Source organism: Chiloscyllium punctatum, chromosome 20 (genome assembly GCF_047496795.1).
Source record: "Chiloscyllium punctatum isolate Juve2018m chromosome 20, sChiPun1.3, whole genome shotgun sequence".
Taxonomy (NCBI): domain Eukaryota; kingdom Metazoa; phylum Chordata; class Chondrichthyes; order Orectolobiformes; family Hemiscylliidae; genus Chiloscyllium; species Chiloscyllium punctatum.
The window spans coordinates 30,077,457-30,104,431 of NC_092758.1; the positions used below are offsets into that span (position 1 = coordinate 30,077,457).

Here is a 26,975-nt window from a genome sequence, read left to right on the forward strand (position 1 = left end):
TTTGAGATAAATATAACTCTTACCTAATGTTAATGTAGTTAATCAGTCCTAAGATATCATAACCTGTTTGATTTGGAGATGCCGGTGTTGGACTGGGGTATACAAAGTTAAAAATCACACAACACCAGGTTATAGACCAACAGGTTTAATTGAAAGCACACAAGCTTTCAGAGCGACGCTCCTTCATCAGGTGGTAGTCATCAGGTGGTAGTAACGTATTTGCTTACTAATGAGTAATAAATTATTCTTTTTTTCACTCAAGTATGGGCCTCTTCTGCTGAAGACTGAAGGTCCGTAGACAAATATTACAAGGAGTGTTTTGTGATAATAAATGAAACAAAATCCTTTCAGAACCAGGTGAACTACTTCCAAGAAAGGATAGTGGCAGCAAATAGGTTAGCTCAGTTGGCTGGATGGCTTGACAGTAACGCTAACTGATGCCAACTGTGTGGGTTCAATTCCTGTTAATGGTTGAGATCACCACGAGCAACTCTCCTTCTCAACCTTACCCCTTACCTGTGGCCTAGTGACCCTCAAGTCAAGCTACTATTAGTTGTCTCTGTTGAATTGACAGCAGCCCTAAGATCTATAGCAGGAATATAGTGCCTTTAGTTTACTTCAATATACGCAGTAGGGAATATTTAATGTTAACAGTAATTGCACAAGTCCATGTCGTGACTTCGATATTCTTTCTTTGAAATCAAGTTCTTTTAATCCCAGGCTTATTCCTGAGTCTCCACGCTGGCTGCTGACAACTGGAAGGGTACAGGAGGCTGAAGCAATAATCCATAAAATGGCAAAGAAAAATTGTGTTACTCCACCAGCAACACTCTTCAGTGATCTTGAGGTACTGCCACAAAACATTATATTTGTTTCCCTTGTGGTTGTTAGTAAGGGTATATTTATTTTGTTGCCCATCTTATTTCCTGTCTCTTCTGCAAGTGTCGATTGTTGGCGATGTCATGAACTGACCAATGTTAATCACCTTCTCCAAGTCACTGTTATTTCTCAGTTATAAATACAAATTGTGAGAGCTACCAAGTTATTTAGCCATTGAAGATTTCACTGCTAAGAATGATTTGTTTTCATTCAAAAACAAATAGTCATAGTCATTAGATTTCTACAGTATGGAAACAGACTCTTCAGTCCAACTCATCTATGCTGACCAGATATCCTAAATAAATCTAGTCCCATTTGCCAGCATTTGCCCCACATCCGTCTAAATTCTTCCTATTCATATACCCATTTAGTTGCACATTAAATGTCATAATTGTACCAGTCTCCACCACTTCCTCTGGCAGCTCAATTCATACACACATAACCCTCTGTGTGAAAATGTTGCCCCTTAGGTCTCTTTTAGATCTCTTTGTTTAGCAACAACCCCCAAGACTTTACCATTAAGTGTATAAGTTCTGCCCTGATTTGCCTTTCCAAAATGCAACAACTCACTTTTATCTAAATTAAATTCCACCTGCCAATCCTTGGCCATTAGCCCATCTGATCAAGGTCCGTTGTACTCTGAGGTAACCTTCTTTGCTATTCACTGCACCACCAATTTTGATGTCACCTGCAAACTTACGAACCATACCTCCTATATTCATATTAAAATCATTTACATAAAGGAAGAAAAGCAGAGAACCCAGCACTGATCCTTGTGGCACACCACTGGTCTCAGGTCTCCAGTCTGAAAAACAACTCTCCACCACAATCCTCTGTCTTCTACCTTCAAACCAGTTCTGTATCCAAATGGCTAGTTCTCCCCATATTCCATGCAACCTAACCTTGCTAACCAGTCTGCCATTAGGAACCTTGTCGAACGCCTTACTAAAGTCCATATAAATCACATCTACTGCTCTGCCCTCATTAATCCTCTTTGTTACTTTGTCAAAAAACTCAATTTAGTGAGACACAATTTCCCACACACAAAGCCATGTTGACTATTGCTAATCAGTCCTTGCCTTTCTAAATACATGTAAATCCTGTCCCTCAGGCTTCCCTCCAACAACTTGCCCACCACCGATATGAGGCTCACAGATCTATCGTTCCTTGGCTTTTTCTTACCATCTTTCGTAAATAGTAACACAACGTTAGCCAACCTCCAGTCTCCTGGCATATCACCTGTGACTTTCGATGATGTAAATATCACAACAATGTGCCCATCAATCACTTCCCTCGCTTCCCACAGAGTTCTAGGGTGCATCTGATCAGGTCCCAGGTCCACCTTTATGTGTTTTAAGACGTTCAGCACCTCCTCCTTTGTACAATGGACATTTTTCAAGATGTCACTGTTTATTTCCCCATGTTCTCTCTATTTCATATCCTTCTCCACAGTCAACATTGATGCAAAATATGTGTTTAGTAACTCCCCCATCTCCTGCAGTTCCACAAATTGGCGGCCTTTGGATTCTCTTTAACCTTATTTATCAAAGTTATCTCATGCCCCCTTTTTGCCCTCCTGATTTCCCTTTTAACTATACTCCTACTGCCTTTATACTCTTCTAGGGATTCACTTGATTGTGCTGTCCAAATCTAACATCTGCTTCTTTCATATTCTTGCCGAAAACCTCAAATTCTCCAGCATACTCTACATCTACCAACGTTGTCCTTCACCCACACAGAAACATAATATCTCTGGACTTCCATTATCTTATATCTAAAGACTTCCCATTTTCCAGCCTTGGACTCTGACATAGCCTTCATTACACTAGAGCTAGTCTCAGTCCCAGAAATCTGGCTGTCAGTACTACATTTTCCTGAGAGTCCATCACCCCCTACCTTTTCCAAAATAGCATACTTGTTTGAGATAGGGATATAGTCAAAAAGTGTGGCGCTGGAAAAGCACGGTAGGTCAGGCAGCAACTAAACAGCAGGAAAGTCGATGTTTTGGGCATAAGACCGTCACCAGGAATGTGGAGAGCTTATGCCCAAAACATCGACTGTCCTGCTCCTTGGACGCTGTCTGACCTGCTGTGCTTTTCCAGCGCCACTCTTTTTGACTCTGGTCTCCAGCATCTGCAGTCCTCACTTTCTCCTGCGATAGGGTTAGCCACAGGAGACTCCTGTACTACCTGCCTTCCTCTCCTGCTTTTCCTGAAGGAAACCCACCTACCTGACTGTGTCTGTGGTTTTACTCCCTTCCTGCGAGTGCCATCCATCACACCCCCAAGCTCATGTAAATTCATAAACCTTCCAGCACAATTCCTTTCATGCCATGAGGATCTTTTTTAGTTTCTCTAGGATTCTTTGCAGAACTGTGGCGTCAACAACCATGTAAGTAAGATGGCTCATTAACTTAGTTCATGCTAAATTGACTCATTAAACTAGTTCGCATTTTTTGTATACAAAGGTTAATTGTCTTGTCCATTGCAACTAAATGAGAACAGCCCTGAGGCTGAACACTATGTCTCAACAACATGCTGGATACCATCAATGAGTCTCTGGAAAGCCTTAATTTGTTATGATTTCAAATGCAGTCACTTTTTCATTGTTTGCTAGTTCATTAAAAAAAAATCCATTGTATTAGACCCTTTGATAAAAATTAGGTCTTGAGTCTTTTGCTTTGGGTGGAAATTCTTGTTTCCAACTCAGATCAAACTGTAAGTTGCCCACTTAGCTTTGGAGGAGTTTCCTTGATGAACTTTCAGACCTGGAGCTTTCCCTGTAAAACCAGCATAATCATGACCCAGAACATGTACCTCCATTCTATGCATCAGAAAAGTCTGAGCTTTCAGTTTTGTGAGTGTTCATGTCTGGAGATTTCCCAGTTCACAAGACTGAACCAAGGGGAAACAGTTCAATCAAATCTAAAGCTCTGATAGGGAAGGGTAATTTCTCTGGACTTTGATTGCTGCAAAGAGATAATGTTAAAGAACATATAAGCCTTTGCTTTACCATGTGTTTTAAGATCTTTCAAGCTATATTTTATATTTAGATAGCTTGTTTTGTTATTGTTTTCCTTTCATATAGCAAGCTTCTGTGTGATTGTTAAAATCTGCGGCCTGTGTGTTTATGTTTCAGTGAATGGCTGCCTCATTAAATAAAAAGCAATACATATGATCCATTGAGTCAAATTTCATTCTGAGATCTGTCTAATAGTAATATCAGCTAGGATCATAACACAAGGCCCCTTTCACCAGCTTCAACAATCACTCCCTTCATCACTGATACACTGTGGCAGTGCTGTGTATCATCTACAGTGAATCAACAAGGCTCTTCCAAGAGCACTTTCCAAACCTGTAAACTCCATCACCTTGAATGGACAAGGGCAGCAGATGCATGGGGGAGCACCAGGTCCTGCTCCAGGTCACATACCATCTTGATCTGAAGTCATATCACCATTCCTTCGCTGTCATAAAGTATAGAACAGAGCAGCACAGGAACAGGCCCTTCAGCCCACCATATCTGTGCGGACCATGATGCTGTTCTAAACTAATGCCATCTGCCTGTACATAGTCCATCTCTCTCTATCTTCTGCTTGTTCATGTGTCTGTCTAAATGCCGTTTAAACTTTGCTATCATATCTGCATCTACCACATCCCCTGGCAATGTGTTCCAGGCACCTACTACCTTCTGTATAACAAAACTTCCCTTGCACATCTCCTTTAAGCTTTCCCATTCTCGCCTTAAACTTGTGCTCCCTGGTATCTGACTTTTCGCACCTGGGAAAAAGAGTCAATTATCCATCCTGTCCATGCTTCTCACAATTTTAAGTACTTCTTTCGGGTCACCCTCAGCCTTTGGTGCTGTGGTGAAAATGATGGAGTTTGTCAAACCTCTCCTTATAGCTAATACACTCCAATCCAACCAACAACCTGGTGAACCTCTGCACCCTCTCCACATCCTTCCTGTAATGCAGTGAACAGAACAGCACACAGCACTCTAAATGTGGCCAGATCAAAATCTTATACAGTTGCAGCATAACTTGTGAACTTTTACACTCAGTGCCCTGAAGACAAGCATGCCATATGCTTTATTCACTAATTTATCCACTTGTGTTGCTGCTTTCAGGGATCTATGAACTTGGACTCCAAAACCCCTCTGTTTATCAATGTTGCTAAGGTTCTGGCCATTCACAGTATACTTCCCTCTTGCATTTGATGTCCAAAAGTATATACTTCACACTTGTCTGGATTAAACTCCATCTGTCATTTCTCCACCAACTTTCCATTGATCTATTTCTTCCTGTGTCCTTTGTACCTTTCCTGACCATCCACAATCCCAAACATTTCCATATCATCTTCAAAGTTACTAATTAGACCACCAACATTGTCACCCAAGTCATTTATATCTATTACTAACAACAGAAATCCCAGCAGTGATCCTTGCAGAGCACCACTGGTCACAGACCTCTAGTCAGAAAAACATCCCTCCAAAACTACCCTATGTCTTCAATGGCCAAGATAATTTTGTGCCCAACTTTCCAACCCATCATGGATTCCATGTGATTTAAACTTCTGGTACAGCTTACTATGAGGGACCTTGTCAGATTCTTTAGTGAAGTCCATATATGCAACATCCAATGCTTTACCCTCATCAATGATCTACATCATTTCCTCAAAAAACTCAATCAAGCTTGTAAGATAAGACATGTCCTACAGAAAGCCATGTTGGCTATCCTGAAGAAGACCATTCTTTTCCAAAGTTACTCCTGTAACTAAGAATATTTTCCAGTAATATTCCTCCTATTAATGTAAAGCTCGTCAGCATAGAAGTTCTTGGATTATCCCTGTTCTCCTTCTTGAACAAAGGAACAACATTGGCTATTCTCCAGTCTTGTGGGACCATCCCTGTGGCTAGAAAGGACACAAATATCTCTGACTGACCTCAGTCCTGCTCTGACTGATTCTGCTCTTCAAGTATTTATGCAGTAGCTCCTGTCACTGTTCACCCCTAGGTTCATTCTGCTGTGCTGTACTCCTGCCCTCGCTGGGGCAAAACGTTAGAACTCACTCTAAAACAATACTGTAGATGTCCCCACATCTCAAAGACTGGGGCAGGTCAAGAAGGCATCTCACTGCCATCTTCTTCAGGATAATTAGGGCTTGGCAATAATCGATGACCTTGGAGTGACCGAGCATTCCATGAAAGAATAAAAAGAAAAAAGTTTTCCATTGACTTGTGTAGTATTGGATTCCAGGACGATAACAATGAAATTTTAGCCTGTTAATGGTGTTTTTCTGTGCAAGGAAGAAGTGAAAATAACAGGGACTGTCATTGTGTTAGGAAGTCGGCATGGACCACTTTTAATCTGTGATGTTCTTTAGCGTTACAGGAACACTTCTGTTATGGTAAAGGAGACTTGTCATTTGAATATGCAAAAGCTCATTACTTTCTCTATTAAAACAGGATCTGAATTTAGTTTTGTGCACAAGGATTTCCCAAGCTCTCTGGACCTTTCCTAGGAAAACAGTGCAAGTGAGATGAGGGGTTGATTCGGCTTAAATTGCCAACGAAGAAATGAAATAAATACAAAGTTCTCATAGTAGCTTCCTTGCTGAAGTTTTATTTTCAAAGGGCCTGCTCTCAGTTATACTGTCACTGATTGGAACCTGATTTCCAAAACTTTGCAGATAATTTCTATTACCTTGGAGTTGTTTCCTCTGATCTGACCTGCTAGTTATCAGCTTTCCAATGAGCATGAGAGTCATTAATGCTGAGCTACCTTGGATAATAGATGAGTAATGCCAACAACAATCATCTCCTCAGACTTCTGGCACTACAAAGAGGCAAAGTAAAGTCACTGTAGTCCCACTTTCTCATTAGAGAGTTGGTGGTTTAACCTGAGGATCAGCACACATCAGGAGGCAGGTGCTTCATGGTGACCTCAAACAGTAACAGGAATTGAACCTACACTGCATCATTCTGCATTACAAACCAGTTGTTCAGCTAACTGAGCTAACCAACAGAAGGCATGAACAAAGAGATCATAGAAGGTGCATAAAGAAAAAATTCCTTCTTGGGCATCAAAGCGTACCATTGACTCAGGTGGCTGAGAGCTTCTCATCAGGTGATTGCTGACATATCCAGTCTCCTGGAAGAAAATTTCTTTTTACATAGTTAATATGAGCATGTGGATGTCAAGGCCACCTCAGTCCTTAAATGCTTCACCATCAAGTCCTTGTAGGGATATTCAGGTGACCTTTGTCACATCCCTCTCTGCCCTCAAGTGCATCTGCAGTTCTCCAGTCCTATGTTTGGCAACACTTACATACACTTCACTGTTAACAAGGCCAGCTAGAATGAGAGAGCTGTCAGATTCATAGTTCAGCTGAATCCCTACAGGTTCAGTTGACAGTGTTAAAAATGCAAGTTTTGGATACATAAGCCAAGGTTTCCAGAATGATAGTGTTCACTATGTCTTGCACAACCACAAGAACTGGACTTGCAAGAGGAGAAAATCGATGAGCATTCTGTTTCATTGGAGAAAGAAAATTAACAATAAGAGAAAGAGAACATGGATGAAGAGGAGAGAGAATAAGATGTAGTGAAGGCATCAGTAGCTACAAACAAAGTCATCATGGATGCTGTGTATGTTTCAACCATATTTTAGTTTTAGTTTGCTATTTATTAAGCCAGTTCTGAACCTATTGTGCTCCCCCTCTTTAGCCCCCAAGACAAATTGTCCCACAGTCAACAATCCATCCTCCGCATTAATGCTTTTCAGTCACCTTTAACCTATGACCTACCATTCTTCACAAGTCAAAAGGCATCTTGGTAGGTGGCAGACAAAAAACAGAGGACAGACAATTGAGTTTTTTATTCAATTGACTGATGAATGAAAGTGGATTAGAAATGTGAAAGTGTAGTAACGTTAAACACTCAAGTGAATTGTATTCCCTAACTATAAATACTTTATCTAAGTTTTGCTGCTACTCCTAAGCCTGCTAATTCTGTGCCTTTAGAAGAGATAGAGAAAGGCTGCTCTTTCCCTTACTTCCTTCTACACTTGATCCATTTCCCTTTTCTTGGTCTACCTTCTGTTCCTACTAGCCATGCACTGAAGTCCAACTTTGTGCACTGATGGAAGTACTCAATGGCTAAGGTATGGTTTATCTCAATCTTCCTTACGTTTACATTGTGAGTGTGTACTTCATTGTTGAGGTCAAGCATATATTTGTTTGCTTGCCATATCTAATGCTCCGTGAAGCTGATCATTCTTTCCACGGATATAAAATCAGCAGAAAAGGCTGATTTTATGTCCATGACCCACATGCTGGAGGCAGACTTTCTGTAAACATATGTAATACCTCTGGAAATGCTGATGGAACTCATTCATTTGCTTCTGTTGCTCCAGAACATCTACATTGAGGTCAGCCTGTGTCTCACCATCTAGATCCAGTTGAACAAAGATTGCAGGGTTCTGTGCCCGCTGACTGGGAATGATCCACTGTTGTCTTTATTTCTGACCTGCTGTTATTCACTTGTCATGTGTATTTCACCATGTGAAACCTATTCATCTTGGAGATCACACTGAGGCGGCACACCTGATCTAGAAGAGGTTGGCTGTCTGTCATGTTGTGGTGATTCCACAGGCTGTGCAACACTCTCTGAGGATTAAAAGCAAATTGCTGCGGATGCTGGAATCTGAAACCAAAAGAGAAAATGCTGGAAAATCTCAGCACATCTGGCAGCATCTATAAGGAGAGAAAAGAGCTGACGTTTCGAGTCTAACTGACCCTTTGTCAAAGCACTCTGTGATGATTCTTTTTCCTGCTGTGTTGCTGTTAATATTGTGCATTACCATTTTTTGTTCTCTATTACAAGTCATTATCATCCCAGCTGATGTTATGAGTTGATTAGTCAGACCCTCGACTGGATTCTGACATAATAGATTTTTTCCTAAGTTAACGTGGCATCTCTCACTGAAAGCATATTGGGTACCAATGTGGTCTTAACAAGAAAGAGAGCTTATTGTACAGAGAAATTAAAAATAAAACAAACAATGCTATGTATATTTAACACTGTTTTAAGGATTTTAAACCAGGAGAGAGAACAAGATACAATCGTGTCTCCAACACGATCACTTTGCAGTTACTCAAAAAACAGAAGAACATCTCTTCCCGACCAATCTGTAGGTTGATTAAACTACTTTTCTGTTTCTGGTCCTGTGAGCAGTGAACCTTTTCCTTGAATCCTCACACAATTGAGATCTTAGATTCTCTCAGCTTTGAATAACCAATGTAGATTTCTAACCAGGCATTCCTGGTCTGGAAGCTTCACAAACTAAATTCTTTCCCTCTGCGAACCTATATCCTTAACTGTTCCGAACGATTTCCATTTCCAAGGGCATACTATGCTGGCACCTGACTTCAGTCAAGTCTCCTTCAAACCGCTCAAAACTTTACCAATCTATGGGAGTTTTTTGAAGATAAATTCAAGTGATCATTCTAAATTCAAAAGATGCCTCTATTGTTACAGTCTGCTGTCATAAAACCCCACAATATAAACAAACTTCCAGTAACATTGCAGGAGACACAATACTGATTTAAAATCATGGATCCAAAATGACTGAACTAATTTTTTTAAAATTTGAATTAGAAAAAAACTTCCATTTGCTGATGAAATTTTTAAAAATGAGTAAATAATATACAAATCACAGAATTCATCATACACCCGTTAGAATTTTCAAATGATACATTTTCATTTTCCAGCAAAAAATCTTTACAACATCCTTTCTATCACACATTAACATTAAATATACAGTTTCATGGCAACCATATTTTGCAACAGTCCATTTACATTATACACTCAACTTCCTTTGAACACAGTTAAAAATCACACAACACCAGGTTATAGTCCAACAGGTATAATTGGATGCACACTAGCTTTCAGAGCATCGCTCCGTCATCAGGTGATAGTGGAGGGCTCAATTCTAACACACAGAATTTATAGCAAAAATTTACAGTGTGATGTAACTTAAATTATACAATGAAAAATTGATTATCTGTTAAGTCTTTCATCTGTTACAATACCATGATAGTTTCAAAGTTAAAAAATTCACACAACATCAGGTTATAGTCCATCAGGTTTAATTGGAAGCACACTAGCTTTTGGAGCGTCGCTCCTTCATCAGGTGATAGTGGAGGAGCGTTGCTCCGAAAGCTAGTGTGCTTCCAATTAAACCTGATGGACTATAACCTGGTGTTGTGTGAGTTTTAACTTTGTACACCCCAGTCCAACACCGGCATCTCCAAATCATGATAGTTTCACTTATTGATATTGATATTGACACGTTATTGATAAAGAGTCTACTATAACAATTTCCTTCCCAAGCATATGAACAGTTTATAAACTCTATGGCTGGAGGATTAAGCTCCCCAAAACAATTGTAACTTCTTGTCTCAAAACCATTCCAAATAAATCAAAACATTGTGGTCTATATAAATGACCATTTCTTCCACATTGTTGCTGACATATATTTCAAAATGTTTAGATCCAATGCATGACGCAATGTCTCCTTTTCCAGTTTTGGAATTTTCCACTAACTTACGGTCTGTCTCTTTGAAAAATAACTTACGGGTCATTAACACTGTCATCTTGTAGTAAAAAGGCACCCATAGCAATATTGCTGATATCAATAGCCAGTTTGAATGGCTTCTCATACTTTGATACTGCTTACACCAGTGTGGCTGTAAGTTCAGCTTTAAATTTGTCAAAGAGACTCTAATGTTCTTGGCTCCATTCAAACTTGCTGCTTTCTCTTGAGAAATGTTTTAAATGGTCTAAAGATCGGAATAAATTTTCGATAAAATCACTCATGCCAACATGTTGCAAAATTTCATTATTTGTAAATGCTTTTTGGCTTTGTTGCAAAGCATGGCCCAAAGTAAGTTACTATCGATTTAACAAATTCACTTCTAGCCAAATATATAACCAAATTGGCTATTTGTAGCTGATCAACAGTTCAGTCAAGTATTGTCGATGCTCTTCCCAGCTTTGACTAAAATAATCAAATTCTTGATACAAGCTGTGCGATTACATAGTTCCTCATGACATTATTGCTTACGCATGGAACATTGTGGGTATATGTTTCTTTCCAAACAGTGTGATTTTGCATTGCTTGTGTCAACCCGAGTTTTTTGACTTGATCGGTCAATGGGAGTCGCCGATACCCATTTGCAAGTTAATTTTCGTAACAAATCATGTGTGTCTAGTTATAGAGTCATAGAGTCGTAGTTCTTTCAAAGCAATCCTTCAGTCATAGAATAGGATATAAATCCACTGTTGTTACTGGGTTGATATTGCAATAGTCAATACAGAATTGCTGTGAGCCATTAATTTCAGCACCATCATGATAGGTGGGCTCTAGCTACCGGAATCAGTTCAATTTTGTGATTTTTTTTACCACCAACTTCACCACTTACCTCACTTGAGCTAATTTATTTAGGTTGACTCTGTAAGGAAGTTGTTTTATAGGCAACACATCCCCTGCTGTAAAACCATGAAGAGCTAAGGTTGTTTAACCTGACCTATGCACAGATATCAATTCTGTGAAAGCTTTTGTAAGTTATCTTGATAGTTTTCTGGAAGTTAAAATATGATGCTATCTAACTTTTTAAGCACCTTCACATTATCCAATCTGGTTCCAAGAGGATCAACTTTTAAATTTTAAATTTCTAATTCGTACACTAATTGTTTTGATATTTTATTTTCACTCCCAAGTTCTTTCACTACCATAAATACACTCATATCGTCCGTGTCATAATACTTCTTTAAAAGACACACACACTGATCCTTCCTGCTGTCTGGAGTACTACATACATGATTTGCATCAATGTAATTTCTTTTTGATTTGATGAGGTCCACTGAATTATATACTTCTTCTATTTCCCCAGAGATAGATAACAACACTAACACTTTGGATGGAATTTTAGAGGGGTTTGAGAAATGTGGGTGTGATTGAATTTGTGGCACAATTGGGTGAGAAATCCAGTGAGGCCTATCTCGATGTTTGGAGCATCTCAGTCCATCTTTTATTCTTTTCCCAACTGGTATGATGATTTTCTCACCAGGCAGCACGAGCTTTGGTGTAAGGTGAGTATATCAGCAAGGATAGAGTGAGTGCAAGGTATGGGGGGAAAGATGGTGACAGTGCTGACAGACTGGGAGAAGAGCAACGATCTGCTCCATCAGTGTTGAGCATTTCTCCAGATGTTTGTGACTTTGCAATCCCAGATGGGAACCTCAGACTAGGCTGGCTTAGTCTGTTCTCATGGCCTGTACTGTTGGTTCTGGAAGGGGGCAAGAGGAAGCCTTGCTTCTGCATCACCTTGTTCAGAAAGACCTATGTGTACCTGTCTGCATATTGGGTCAACAAGTTCCTCCAGTCTGCCATGTCTGGCCTAAATATCAGCAACCATGTAAGGAAGTAATGCTTGTGCAGGTGCACAGAGGCATGTAAAGATGTGTGGGGACAAGGACTGTCAACCTTTTGGCAGATATCTGGTGAGTGATGGCTTGTTCTAGTGAGTTGGGTCAAAATCCTCAAATTCCCTCCTTGATAAGGCAGCACAGTGGCTCAATGGTTCATACTGCTGCCTCTCAGCAATAGGGACCGGGGTTCGATTCCAGCCTCGGGCGACTGTCTGTGTGGAGTTTTCTACCTGTGTCTGTATGGGTTTTATCCGGGTGCTCTGGTTTTCTCCCACAATCCAAAGATGTGCAGGCTAGGTGAAATGACCGTGCTAAAATTGCCCATAGTGTTCAAGAGACATGTTAGTTAGGTGTATTACTTAGGGTAAATATAGCATAGTAGGGCAATGGGTCTGGATGGATTACTCTTCGGAGAGTCAGTGTGGACCTGAAGGACCGAATGGCCTGTTTCCACACTGTAGGGATTCTGATGGCATTGTGGGTCTGCAGCAGTTCAAGAAGGCAATTCACTAGCATCTCCTCAAGGGCAACGAGGGATGGGCAGCCACCATGCCTACATCCCATGAGTGAATTAAAAAAAGAGTTTCTGAGTTCAATTTATCAAATATTCTTTCTTCAACTTAAGTGGGACCCTACCACATATCCACATCATTTCAAAAGGACTGAATCCAACAGACTTCTTAGGAACATCCCTCATGGCTAAAAATAAGAAGGCAATCATTTCTTCAAATCATTTGGGGTGGCAAAGTGATTCAGTGGTTAGCACTGCTGCCTCACAGCAGCAGGGACCAGCTTTGATTCCACCCTCAGGCAACTGTTTGTGTAGAGTTTGCACTTTCTCCCTGTGTCAGCATGGATTTCTGCACACATTCCAAAGATATGCAGGCTAGATGGATTGGCCAGAGGAAATGCAGGATCATGGTCATGGGGAGGTCTGGGTGGGATGCTCTTCAGATGATTGGTATAGACTTGATGGACTGAATGGCCTGCTACCACACAGTAGTGATTCTATGATTAGGACATTCTTAACAATACATGCTAATCTTGGTCTTCAATGTTTGATGCCATCTTTTCAATGAACCTTCAGATTGTGAGCGATAAGCAGAAGTTGTAACCAGCTTTATTCCCAAAAGAGTCTTCATTTCTTTAAACACTTGTAAAGCAAGATTTCAGCCTTGATATATTCTTGTTTCTTTGTGTAATTAAAAGTTGAACTTTGTCAGTGCCATTTTAACAGCTATTATTTTTTCTAAAGGTGCTGCTTAATGAAATCTTGCTCAAACAACTATTGTTATTAGTATTTAATAAAGAACACCTTTGAAAAGTGCTAAATAGCAATGCTAAATGAGAATACCATTTTTCTCATTTAGTAAGTAGGTAGTGGTATAGTGATAATATGATATACAATCGTAATTCAGAGTCACAGACTAATGTTTGAGGTCAGGGCTGAAACCCCAACACGGGGCAGGTGATGAAATCCGAATTTTAAAAAAACTCCAGAACTCTTAATAACCAGTTAAATTGGATATTTGTCATAAAAAAAATCTCTGGTTCATTAATCTAGCCAAGAGAAAAAAGGAAGCGTACTTAAGATCCAGGCAGCTAAGAACATAATGGGCCCTGGAGGAATATCGGAAGAGTAGGACAAGTCTTAAACGAGGAATCAAGTGGGCTAAAAGGAGTCATGAAATAGCTTTAGCAAGCAGAATTAAGGTGATTACCAAAGCATTTTATTCTTATATAAGAAGCAAGCGGGTAACTAGAGAAAGGATTGGTCCACTAAAGGATAATGAAGGAAGGCTGTGTGTCGAACCTGAGAGAATGGGTGAGATTCTGAATGATTACTTTGCATCAGTGTTCATTGAGTAGAGGAACATGATGAATATTGAGATTAGAGATAGAGGTTTGATTAGTCTGTATCACATTGCCATAAGTAGGGAAGATGTGTTGGGTAGGCTAGAAGTTATTAAGGTGAACAAATCCCCAGGACCAAATGGGAGAGAGGCGAGAGAAGAAAAAGCTGGGGCCCTAACAGATATTTTTGTGGCATCCTTAAATACAGGTGAGGTGCCAGAGGACTGGAGGGTTGTCCCCCTGTGTAAGAAGAGTAGTAGGGATATTCCGGGTAACTTCAGACAAGTGAGCCTGGCGTCAGTGGTGGGAAAGTTGCTGGAGAAGGTACTGAGGGATAGGATCTATTTATGTTTAGAAAAGAATGGGCTTATCAGTGATTGGCAACATGGTTTTGTGTGGGGGAGGTTGTGCCTTACCAACTTAATAGAGTTCTTTGAGAAAGTGACCAAGTTGATAGATGAAGGAAGGGCTGTTGATGTCATATACATGGACTTTAGTAAGGCGCTTGATAAGGTTCCCCATGGTAAACTAATAGAGAAAGTGAAGTCACATGGTGTGCAGGGTGTTCTAGCTAGGTGGATAAAGAACTGGTTGAGTAACAGGAGACAGATCAGTAATTGAAGGGAGTTTCTCGAAATGGAGAAAGGTGACCAGTGGTCTTCCAAGGGATCAGTGTTGGGGCCACTGTTGTTTGTGATATACATGAATGATCTGGAAGAGGGCACTGTTGGTATGGTCAACAGGTTTGCAGATGACATGAAGATTGGTGGAGTAGCAGAAAGCATAAGGGACTGTCAAAGAATACAAGAGGATATAGATAGACTGGAGAGTTGGGAGGAGAAGTGGCAGATGGAGTTAAATCCAAGCAAGTATGAGGTGATGCGTGTAGGCAAGTCTAATTCTGGAGCAAATTATACAGTAAACGGAAGAGCCTTGGGAAAAGTTGATGAGCAGAGAGATCTGGGAGTGCAGGTCCATTGTACCCTGATGGTAGCTGCACAGGTGGATAGAGCGGTCAAGAGGCATGTGGTATGCTTGCCTTTAGACAGGGTATCGAGTATAAGAGCTGGCAGGTACACGACATTGGTTCGGCCGCATTTGGAATGCTGTGTACAGTTCTGGTAACCACATTACCAAAAGGATGTGGACACTTTGGAGAGGGTGCAGAGAAGGTTTACGAGGATGTTGCCTGGTATGGAAGGTGCTAGCTATGAAGAGCGGTTGAGTAGGTTAGTTTTGTTTTCATTAGAAAAAAGGAGATTGAGGGGGGACCTGATTGAGGATAACAAAATCATGAAGGGTATACACAGGGTAGATTGAGATAAGCTTTTTCCCAGGGTGAAGGATTCAATAACGAGAGGTCATGCTTCATGGTGAGAGGTGAAAAGTTTAAGGGGGATACACATGGCAAGTACTTTACACAAAAGGTGGTGGGCGTCTGCCAGCAGAGGTGGTAGAGGAAGACACGGTAGATGCATTTAAGATGTGTCCGGACAGATGCATGAGTAGGTGGGGAGCACAGGGATACAGATGCTTAGGAATTGGGCGACAGGTTTAGACAGTAGATTTGGATCGGCTCAGGCTTGGAGAGCCGAAGGGCCTGTTCCTGGGCTGTAAATTGTCTTTGTCCTTTGTCTTTGTTCATTTTTGCAGAGCTTGGGAGAGAGAGACAGACAGACAGACAAACAGACTGGGCCTAAGTCCTGCCACAAGGGAACTGGGGCTAGACTGGGGCATTGGGTTTAACTAACACAAATTTTTCATTTAGATGAAAGTGAGAACTGCGGATGCTGGAGATTAAAGTCGAGAGTGTGGTGCTGGAAAAGCTCAGCAGGTCAGGCAGCATCTGAGGAGCAGGAAAATCGACATTTCACGCAAAAGCCCTTTTTCATTTGCCTCTTGTGGCATACACTACCAAGTGGCCTTGGCAGAATTCATACAAGAGTGGGAAACACAAGTGAGTTGTGTTTCAGTCTGGGTTTTCTCTCCTAGCCCAGTGTGCTGAGAGGTTTTGGAGAAGGATGAGAAGGTCGGGGAGGGTGCGTGTCAGGCTCATATTAATTCTTAGCGTTCTCCCTCACACACGCATTCCCATGTACACACTCTCAGATCCTCACTCCCTTGTACACTTACTCCATACCCTGCACATTCACTGCCTCCCTTCCTTCTGCACTGACTTACATATTTGCCCACAGGGGTAAACACAATGACTGCAGATGCTGGAAACCAGATTCTGGATTAGTGGTGCTGGAAGAGCATAGCAGTTCAGACAGCATCCGAGGAGTAGTAAAATCGACGTTTCGGGCAAAAGCCCTTCATCCCACAGTCTAGTCCAGCAGATTGACTGCAGTCCTTTCCAAGATGAGTGCCTGCATGGAATGGGGAGAGACTTGATTTTCTCTCAACAGCTCACGGCGAAACCGAGTGCCTCGTGCCCAGGAATGCAGTCCCTCCTCCGTTCCTTCCCTCTCCCAGCAAACTTACTGCTGTTACCAGCAGTGTTCAGGACTCAGACTATCTTATATAAAACCACTGAGCACTGTTTGTTGCTCTCCCAATCACAGATTCCTTTACTTCCACATTTGCCATTGATAGTGAGCCCATCTGTACTAAACACAGGAGGGAAATAGCCTACAGTTGAAGGCTATTCTGTCAGTTCATTTCCCTCTTGTTTGCACAATAGCTGCAAGGGCTGCTTCACCAGATCATTCACTTTCACATCATGCCCTAAATCAGGTTTGTCCAACATATGGCCCGGGATCGAGAATCCATCCTGCCATGAACCTGTTTCTCATTCTGTTTGATGCCCACAGTAGACAGGAACAAAGACAGCACTATAAAGTTGCTGCCATGACAAATCAGCAGCATCATTATCGTTCTTCCCATATGCATTTATCCGTTTTTGTCATTGTGTTGTTGATACATTACTGTCTCTTTTACAATTCTGGGTAAGCAGCTGCAGAATGACACTATAACAATAAAGCACAGTGAACAATTATCGATTGAGTGTAAAACATCCTGTTTTGAAAGGAGAATACATTCTGCAGAAAATACTCAAAATGTTAGCGCTGCCCGCAATGCTCCACATACAGAGCTTTGATGGAGATTGAAGGAAGATTTTTAATATGTACACAATTTATTTTCAGTATAAATATTTTGGAAAGAGTACTCCTAAACCCATAATATATGTTTGCTAGAATTTCTTGTTAGAATAAATATTTTGCAGTGTACCCTTAACTGACAAAATAATTTTGCGTTTTCAAACATGAATGAGAGTGATATGATGTGAATAATATTTCTCTGAGCCAATAGCTTTAACTGTGACATGGCTTGGTGTTTAAAATAAAGGACTTTATTATAAAGATCTTTCTATTGAGCCCCACTTCCATTATGCACATGTGATGCACATTCCTGCTGAAGAGCTTATGCCCAAAATGTTGACAGTCCTGCTCCTCAGATGTTGCCAGACCTGCTGTGCTTTTCCAGTGCCACACTATTCGACATGTGATGCAGAGCCAATACAATAGGTGAGAGTTAAAGGAGGAAAAAGGAAATTGCAAAAACTATAACTTCTTTAAAAATATTGCAAAGTAAACTTTCTGGAGCATCCATGACTAACATGAATTATAAATATGAGATAAGAACAACAACATTTTCTACTAATGAGCAAAATTACTGAATGATATCTGTTTTCCTTTCAGCTTGAAGATATGAAGTCTAAAAGTAACCAGTCTCATGCAATTATTCATTTGGTTAAAACCTACAATATCCGAATGATCACAATCGTAAACCTTCTTGTATGGTGAGTATTTAGCAGTATCATAGACTAGTATAGCAATAAAGGAGGGTACTTGGTTTATTGAATCTGCACTGGGTCTTTGGAAAAACAATCCAGTTAGTTCCATGCATCTTTCGCTGTATCCTGGAAAGGGTACATTGATTCCATATGTGCCACCACTCTCATGTAGCGCAGTTCAAATCCTGGCAACTCATTACATACAAAAATCTTTTCCTTTCTTTCACCACTCATTTTCTGCCAGGCACCTTACATCTGTGCTGTCTTCTTATTGATGATTTAGCCATTGGAAACTGTTGTCTTTTCCGTAATCTGTCTAACACTTAAGGATATTAAAAAGGGTCGATCAAATATTTTCTCAATCTCCTCTGCCTTAAGAACAAACACTGCTTCTGCAATTTATCTAAGTAACTGTAATCTCTCAACTGTGGAACCATCTAGGAAATTGTTTCTGTACCCTCTCCAGAGCTTTCATGTGTTTCCTGTAGTATAGACACAAAAGAATAGCAAGTTAAACTAACTGAGGCTGAACAAGTATTACATTTAGGTTAAGCATACCTGGTTCTTTTACTGTATGGTGAATGTTAATTTCTGTATTGCTTATAGAAAAGGTGCTGACAGTGCCTCAGGAATCGTAGATTCCAGCAATACATTTTTCAGTGTCTGTTTAACTTATGCCCACAGTATCCTGATCCATTTTCTGAGGTTCTGAAACAGTTGTAACAGATGACAGTAATGACGACCCTCATCAGTTTATTTACTTAGAATCCCTACAGTGTGGAAACAGACCATTTGGCCCAACAAATCCACACCAACCTTCCGAAGAGTAACCCGCCCAGACCCACTCCCCTACACAATTACTTTACATTTACCCCTAACTAATGCACCTAACCTATACATCCCTGAACACTATGGACAATTATACCATGGCCAATTCACCTACACCCACACAGACACAGGGAGAACATGAAAACTCCACACAGACAGTCACCCAAGGCTGGAATCGAACCTGGGTCCCTGGTGCTGTGAGGCAGCAGTGCTAATCGCTGAGCCATCATGCTCCCCATTCAGTTCCAGTATTTAAAAGGATCCTGGAAGAGTCAGAGCTGAAACATTATAGATCATTTGTGTTATGGCAAAACCAGGAACGTCATGAGTATAAGTTAATTTGAACCATGCATCTCTGATGTGTGCATTATTACTAGAAGAAATGCAGTGAAGAGGAAGGCCCAATTGGAACATTCTGTTTCCCATGGAAGGGTGGGTCAAACCTTGGGTAACAAGCAGGCTTGTTAGAAGTGGCGGATGATGTCATAGAGGTAATGGTGCCTCATTCCTGGATTCAAAGCCACAGGAAACTTATTGATCTTATGACGTTGGGAAAAATGACTGGTGCGACCCATTCGAGTACCAAGCTCTTCACTCTGCCTCCCCTAGCTTTCTCTTCCATATCATCTCAGACCTTTGCACTCATTACCATCTGACCTCTCATCACTGACATGAAGGGTCATCTTATTGCAATGTCACAGCCATCCCACTCTGTGATCCTCAATAATTGCTGCCCTTCAATCCCCTCAAAGTTCACAGCTCTGTACACTTACAGGTCTTTCCCTTCGCTCCTCCAGGGAAAGAAATCACAGAACAGCTCTTGTCATTGTCACCACTGCGAGGGATGAGAAACTGAAGTTTTAAATCAGGCTTTGCCATTAGGGCAGGAGAAATGGATGACAGAACAAAATATCACAGAGTTGCACTGCACATGGCACTCACTCCCTTACAGAATACTGAATAGCCTGGACAGAGTACATGTTGAAAAGAAGTTTCCATTTGTAGAGAAGGACCTGAGGGCATAGCCTTAGAGTGAAGGGAAGACTTTTGAAGATGGAGGTAAGGAGAAACTTCTTCAGCCGGAGAGTAGTGAATTTATGGAATTCATTGCCACAGAAGGCTGTGGAGGCCTGGTCATTTAGTATATTTAAGACCGAGATAGATAAGTTCTTGTGTATCAAGGGGATGAAGGGTTATGGGGAGAAAGCGGGAGAATGGGGTTGAGAAACTTATCAGCCAGGATTGAATGGCGGAGCAAACTCAATGGACTAAATGGCCTAAAATCTGCTCTTATGTCTTATGGCCTAAGTTTGGTATCAGCAACCACTGAACTATGAAAACTTAAAACATGTTCACTTTGTCAGTTCTAATTCATATCTCTCAGCTGCTGCACTATCTGTGTTGGAGGAGCAGGAAGAAGGTGCCTGAGAGGAGGTCACTCACTTTGAGGAGGAGATTTAAACAATCAATATCTTGAGAGAAAAAGTACCAGGAAAACTGATAGAACTAGTATTTGTTGTAAACTTCCAAAATTCCTTTGATTCTGGAAACGTCCCACCAGATTGAAAAATCTCAAAAACAACAACACTGTTAAGAAAAGGGAAAAGCAGAAAGATGGAAACTATAGGCTGGTTAGCCTAGTAACTGTCATTGGGCAAGTGTAGAATATGTTATGAATGAAATAGTAGCAGGGACTTTAGAAAATCATAACATGGACAAGAATGGAATAGTGTAGGTTAGAGGGGCTTCAGATTGGTTCCACAGGTCGGCGCAACATCGAGGGCCAAAGGGCCTGTACTGTGCTGTTATGTGCTGTATTCCATAAGCAAGCAAGGTCAATATGATTTTATGAAAGGGAAATCCTATTTGACAGGACAGAGGGTGTCTTATTTACATATACTCAGTATATGAAACAAGGTAAATGAGCTTGTCACGCAGATTGAATTTAGCAAGTATGATGTTGTGGGTATCACAAAAATGTAACTGCAAGATCAAGGCTGGGAACTAAATATCCAAAGATAGTCAGAGGTGGTGGGGTTGCCTTGTTAATAAGGAATGAAATTAAATTGATTAAATGAAATTAAACAGCAAGAATTGATATAGAGTTGGAAGGCATACAGTCGATGTGGGTAAAGTTGAGGAACTGCAAAGGAAAAAAAGATACTGATGGGAATTGTGTACAGGCATCCTAGCAGTAATTAGAGTGTGGGGAAGAAAATAAATCAGGAATTTGAAAAAGCATGTAAAAAAAGCACTAATACAATAATCATAGGAGACTCCAATGTGCAGGTGGACAGGGAAAACTAGGTTGGTAGCAGATCTCAAGGAAAGGAATTTGTGGAAAGTCTACAAGATTTATTTTAGGAGCAGCTTGGGGTAGAGCCCACTTAGGGAACAGGCAGTTCTAATTCATGTCTCTCAGCTGCTGCACTATCTCTGATGTCTAATGAGGCAGACTGGCTTAGGGAGTTAAACGTGAAGGAACCATTTGAGGGCAGTGGCCATTATGTGAGAGAATTTACCCTGTGAAGTTGAAATATGTGAGTAAGCTACCTAGTAATACAAAAGAAGAATGCAAGAAATTTTTTAGACTTCTGAAAGCTAAGAGTGAGGCAAGAGTGGACATTGGACTGCTGGAAAATGTGTAGTAATGGAGAAGGTGCTGAGGAAGCTGAATGGTCTAAAGGTGTATAAATCAACCAGACCGGATGAATTCTACCTTAGAGTACCAGGGAGTGTCCCAGACAGTTGGAAAATGGCTAATGTGACACCCCTGTTTAAGAAGGGAGCAAGGCAGAAGACAGGAAACAAAGTGCTGGTTAACTTACTATTGATAAGATTTTAGAGTCCATTATTAAAGATGAGATTATGGAGTACTTGAAAGTGCATGGTAAAATAGGGCTTTGTCAAGGGGAGGCCTAAGAAATCTGTTAGAATTCTTTGAAAGATAACAAATGAGTTCACATAGGAGAGCCAGTGAGCACAATCTATTTGAATTTCCAGAAGGTCATTGACAATGTGCTGGCAGGAGGCTGTTAAAGAACATCAGAGACCATGGTCTTCAGGGCAAGGCATTGGCTGACTGGGAGTACACAGAGAATGAGGTAAAGTGGTCTTTTTCAGGATGGCAGCCAGTGATTAGTGGAGTTCCACAGAGGTCAGTGTTAGAACTGTAACTGTTCATGTTAAGGAGTTGAGGGCATTGTTGCCAAGTTTGCAGATGACATAAAAATAGATGGATGTTCAGGTAGTGTTGAGGAAGAGGGGAGGCTTCAGAGGGAGTTGGACAGACTAGGAGAGTGGGCAAAGAAGTGGCAGATGAAATATAATGTGGAAATTGTGAGGTTATGCATTTTGGTGAGAAGAATCGAGTAGAATATTTTCTAAATGGGGAAAGCCTTCGGAAATCTGAAGGCAGGCTTTCAGGGAGCTAGGGTGGAAGCTGAGAGCTGGAACAAACAGAATTTTTATCTCTGGTTTGTTACCCATGCCATGTGATAGCAAAGCAAGGAATAGGGAGAGATATCAGTTGAACACGTGGCTGCAGGGATGGTGCAGGAGGGAGGGTTTCAGGTACATGAATAATTGGGGATCATTCTGGGGAAGGTGGGATCTCTACAAACAGGACGGTCTTCACTTGAACCAGAGGGGTACTAATATCCTTGGTGGGAAATTTGCTGGTGCTATTCGTGTGGATTTAAACTAGCTCAGCAGGGGAGTGGGAAACTATGGTGTGGTTCCAGTGCACAGGAGGATGAGAGTAGGGAGGGCATGGACAGGATTTCACGGTCACAGGAATGTGCTGGCAGACAGCAAGCTGGTTTGAAGTGTGACTACTTCAACGCCAGAAGTATCCGAAATAAGGTAGGTGAGCTTGCAGCATGGATAGGTACCTGGGACTTGGACGTTGTGGCCATTTCGGAGACATGGTTAGAACAGGGTGAGGAATGGATGTTGCAGGTTCCAGGGTTTAGATCTTTCATTAAGAACAGGGAATGTGGTGAAAGAGGGGGAGGTGTGGCATTGTTAGTCAAGGTCAGCATAACAGTGACTAAAAGAGCTTTCGACGAGGACTCATCTACTGAGGTAGTGTGGGCTGAGGTTAGAAACAGGAGAGGAGAGGTCACACGGCTGGTTGTTATTTATAGGCCTCCGCAGAGTTGCAGGGATGTGGAGGAGAGGATCTGCAAAGCAATTCTGGGTAGGAGTGAAAGGAAGAGGGTGGTCATTATGGGGGACTTTAACTTCCCCAATATTGACTGGAAATGCTATAACTCTAGTATGACGGATGGATTAGTTTTTGTCCAATGTGTGCAGGTGGGTTTCCTGACACAGTAAGTCGAATGGCTGACAAGAAGGGAGGCTACACTGGATCTGGTACTTGGGAATGAACCAGGCCAGGTGTTTGATTTAGTTGTAGGTGAGCACTTTGGAGAGAGTGATCATAATTCAGTTACGTTTAGTTTAGCGATGGAAAGGGATAGGTACATGCCACAGGGCAAGAGTTATCGTTGGGGCAAGGGCAATTATAATGCGATTAGGCAAGACTTAGATGCATAGAATGGCATAGCAAAATGCTGGGGTTGGGGACAATCAAAATGTGGAGCTCGTTTAAGGAACAGATATTGCGTGTCCTTGATAAGTAATGTCCCTGTCAGGCAGGGAAGAAGTGATAAGGTAAGGGAACCGTGGTTTACTAAATAAATTGAATTTCTTGATAAGCGGAAGAGGGAGGCTTATATGACATTGAGGTGAAATGGTTCAGATGAGGCGATGGAGAGTTACAGATTAGCTCGGAAGGATTTAAAGAGAGAGTTAAGAAGAACAATGAGAGGACATGAGCAGTCTTTAGCAGGTAGAATAAAGGAGAATCCTAAAGCTTTCTATGGGTATGTGAGGACTAAAAGGATGACTAGGGTAGGAAAAGGGCCAGTCAAAGACAGAAGTGGGAAGTTGTGTGTGGACCCTGTGGAGATTGGAGAGGTGCTAGATGATTATTTCTCATCGGTTTTCACTCAGGAAAAGGAGCATATTTTAGAGGAGAGGAATGAGATACAAGACATTAGACTAGAAAGGATGGAGGTTAGCAAGGAAGAGGTTTATCAATTCTAGAAGGAGTGAAAGTAGATACGTCCCCTGAGCCGGATGGGATTATTCCGAGGATTCTCTGGGAAGCTAGGGAGGAGGTGTTGGGAGCCTTTGGCTTTGATCTTTGATCTTTGAGTCGTCATCGTCTATCGATTTAGTACCAGAGGACTGGAGGACTGCAAATGTCGTGCCCTTATTCAAGAAGGGCAGTAGAGATGACCCAGGTAATCAGAGACCAGTCGTCGGAAAGGTTTTGGAAAGGAGTATAAGAGATAGGATTTGTAATCATCTAGCAAGCAATAATTTGATTGCAGATAGTCAACATGGTTTCATCAAGGGCAGGTGATGTCTCACAAACCTCAGTGAGTTTTTTGAGAAGGTAACTAAGCATGTGGATGAGGATAGGGCAGTTGACATGGTGTACATGGAGTTCAGTAAAGCCTTTAATAAGGTTCCACAAGGTAGGCTGTTGGAGAAAATGCAGAGGCATGGGATTGAGGGTGATTTAGCAGTTTGGATTGGAAACTGGCTTTCTGTAAGAAGGCAGCGAGTGGTGGTTGATGGAAAATATTCAGCCAGGAGACCGGTTACTAGTGGTGTGCCGCAAGGATCTGTTTTGGGACCACTGCGGTTTTGTCATTTTTATAAATGACTTGGATGCAGGCATAGGTGGATGGGTTAGTAAGTTTGCAGATGGCACTAAAGTCAGTGAAGTAGTAGACAGTGTGAAAGAATATTGTAGTTGCAGCGGGACCTGGATAAACTGCAGGATTGGGCTGAGAGGTGGCAAATGGAGTTCAATGCAGATAAATGTGAGGTGATTCACTTTGGTAAGAATAACAGGAAGGCAGAGTACTGGGTCAATGGAAAGATTCTTGGTAGTGTGGATGTGCAGAGGGATCTTGGAGTCCATGTACATAGATCCCTGAAAATTGCCACCCAGGTTGATAGTGCTGTTAAGAAGGCATAGGATGTGTTAGGTTTTATTGGTCGAGGGATTGAGTTCCGGAGCCGTAATATCATGCTGCAACTATACAAAATGCTAGTGCAACCGCACTTGGAATATTGTGTACAGTTCTAGTCGCCCCATTATAGGAAGGATGTGGAAGCATTGGAAAAGGTGCAGAGGAGATTTACCAGGATGTTGCCTGGTCTGGAGGGAAGGTCTTATGAAGAAAGGCTGAGAGACTTGGGTCTGTTCTCATTGGAAAGAAGAAGGCTAAGAGGAGATTTGACAGAGACATACAAGATGATCAGAGGATTAGATAAGGTAGACAGTGAAAGTCTTTTTCCTCGGATGATGACATCAGCTTGTACGAGGGGGCATAACTACAAATTATGGGGTGATAGATTTAAGACAGATAGAGTCATAGAGATGTACAGCATGGAAACAGAGCCTTCGGTCCAACCTGTCCATGCCGACCAGATATCCCAACCCAATCTAGTCCCACTTGCCAGCACCCAGACCATATCCCTCCAAACCCTTCCTTTTCATATACCCATCCAAATGCCTCTTAAATGTTGCAATTGTACCAGCCTCCATCACTTCCTCTGGCAGCTCATTCCATTCACACACCACCCTCTGCGTGAAAAAGTTGCCCCTTAGGACTCTTTTATATCTTTCCTCTCTCACCCTAAACCCATGCTGTCTAGTTCTGGACTCCCTGACCCCAGAGAAAAGACTTTGTCTATTTATCCTATCCATGCTCCTCATAATTTTGTAAACCTCTATAAGGTCACCCCTCAACCTCCGACGTTCCAGGGAAAACAGCCCCAGCCTGTTCAGCCTCTCCCTATAGCTCAAATCTTCCAACCCTGGCAACATCCTTGTAAATCTTTTCTGAACCCTTTCAAGTTTCACAACATCTTTCTGATAGGAAGGAGACCAGAATTGCACACAATATTCCAACAGTGGCCTAACCAATGTCCTGTACAGCCGCAACATGACCTCCCAACTCCTGTACTCAATACTCTGACCAATAAAGGAAAGCCTACCAAACGCCTTCTTCACTATCCTATCTACCTGCGACTACACTTTCAAGGAGCTATGAACCTACACTCCAAGGTCTCTTTGTTCAGCTCCCCAGGACCTTACCATCAAGTGTATAAGTCCTGCTAAGATTTGCTTTCCCAAAATGCAGCCCCTCGCATTTATCTGAAGTAAACTCTATCTTCCCCTTCTCAGCCCATTAGCCCACCTGGTCCAGATCCTGTTGTAATCTGAGGTAACCCTTTTCGCTGTCCACTACACCTCCAATGTTGGTGTCATATGCAAACTTACTAACTGTACCTCTTATGCTTGCATCCAAATCATTTATGTAAATGACAAAAAGTAGTGGACCCAGCACCAATCCTTGTGGCACTCCACTGGTCACAGGCCTCCAGTCTGAAAAACAACTCTCCACCACCACCTTTGAGTCAGTCCTGCATCCAAATGGCTAGTTCTCCCTGTATTCCATGAAGTCTAACCTTGCTAATCAGTCTCCCTTGGGATCCTTGTTGAACGCCTTACTGAAGTCCATATAGATCACATCTACTGCTCTGCCCTCATCAATCCTCTTTGTTACTTCTTCAAAAAACTCAGTCAGGTTTGTGAGACATGATTTCCCATGTACAAAGCCACGTTGACTATCCCTAATCAGTCCTTGCCTTTCCAAATACATGTACATCCTGTCCCTCAGGATTCCCTCCAACAACTTGCCCACCACCAAGGTCAGGCTCACCGGTCTATAGTTCCCTGGCTTGTCTTTACTGTCCTCCTTAAACAGTGGCACCACATTTGCCAACCTCCAGTCCTCCGGCACCTCACCTGTGACTATTGATGATGCAAATATCTCAGGAAGAGGCCCAGCAATCACTTCTCTAGCTTCCCACAGAATCCTCGGGTACACCTGATCTGATCCTGGGGATTTATCCACCTTTAACCATTTCAAGACATCCAGCACTTCCTCCTCTGTAATCTGGACATTTTGCAAGATGTCATCATCTATTTCCCTGCAGTCTGTATCTTCCATATCCTTTTCCACAGTGAATATGG

At 41.7% G+C, this 26,975-nt stretch overlaps 1 protein-coding gene across 2 annotated transcripts in view; it reads left to right on the forward strand.

Annotated features, from left to right (window-relative positions):
* The window catches only part of LOC140491998 (organic cation/carnitine transporter 2-like), a 106,394-nt gene that overhangs the window by 37,639 nt on the left and 41,780 nt on the right, over window positions 1–26,975 (forward strand). For both annotated transcript variants that reach the window (XM_072590572.1, XM_072590573.1), the window contains exons 5-6: window positions 721–847; window positions 17,928–18,028. In XM_072590572.1, coding sequence (XP_072446673.1) covers window positions 721–847; window positions 17,928–18,028 — 228 coding nt within the window. The remainder of the gene's footprint in view (window positions 1–720; window positions 848–17,927; window positions 18,029–26,975) is intronic.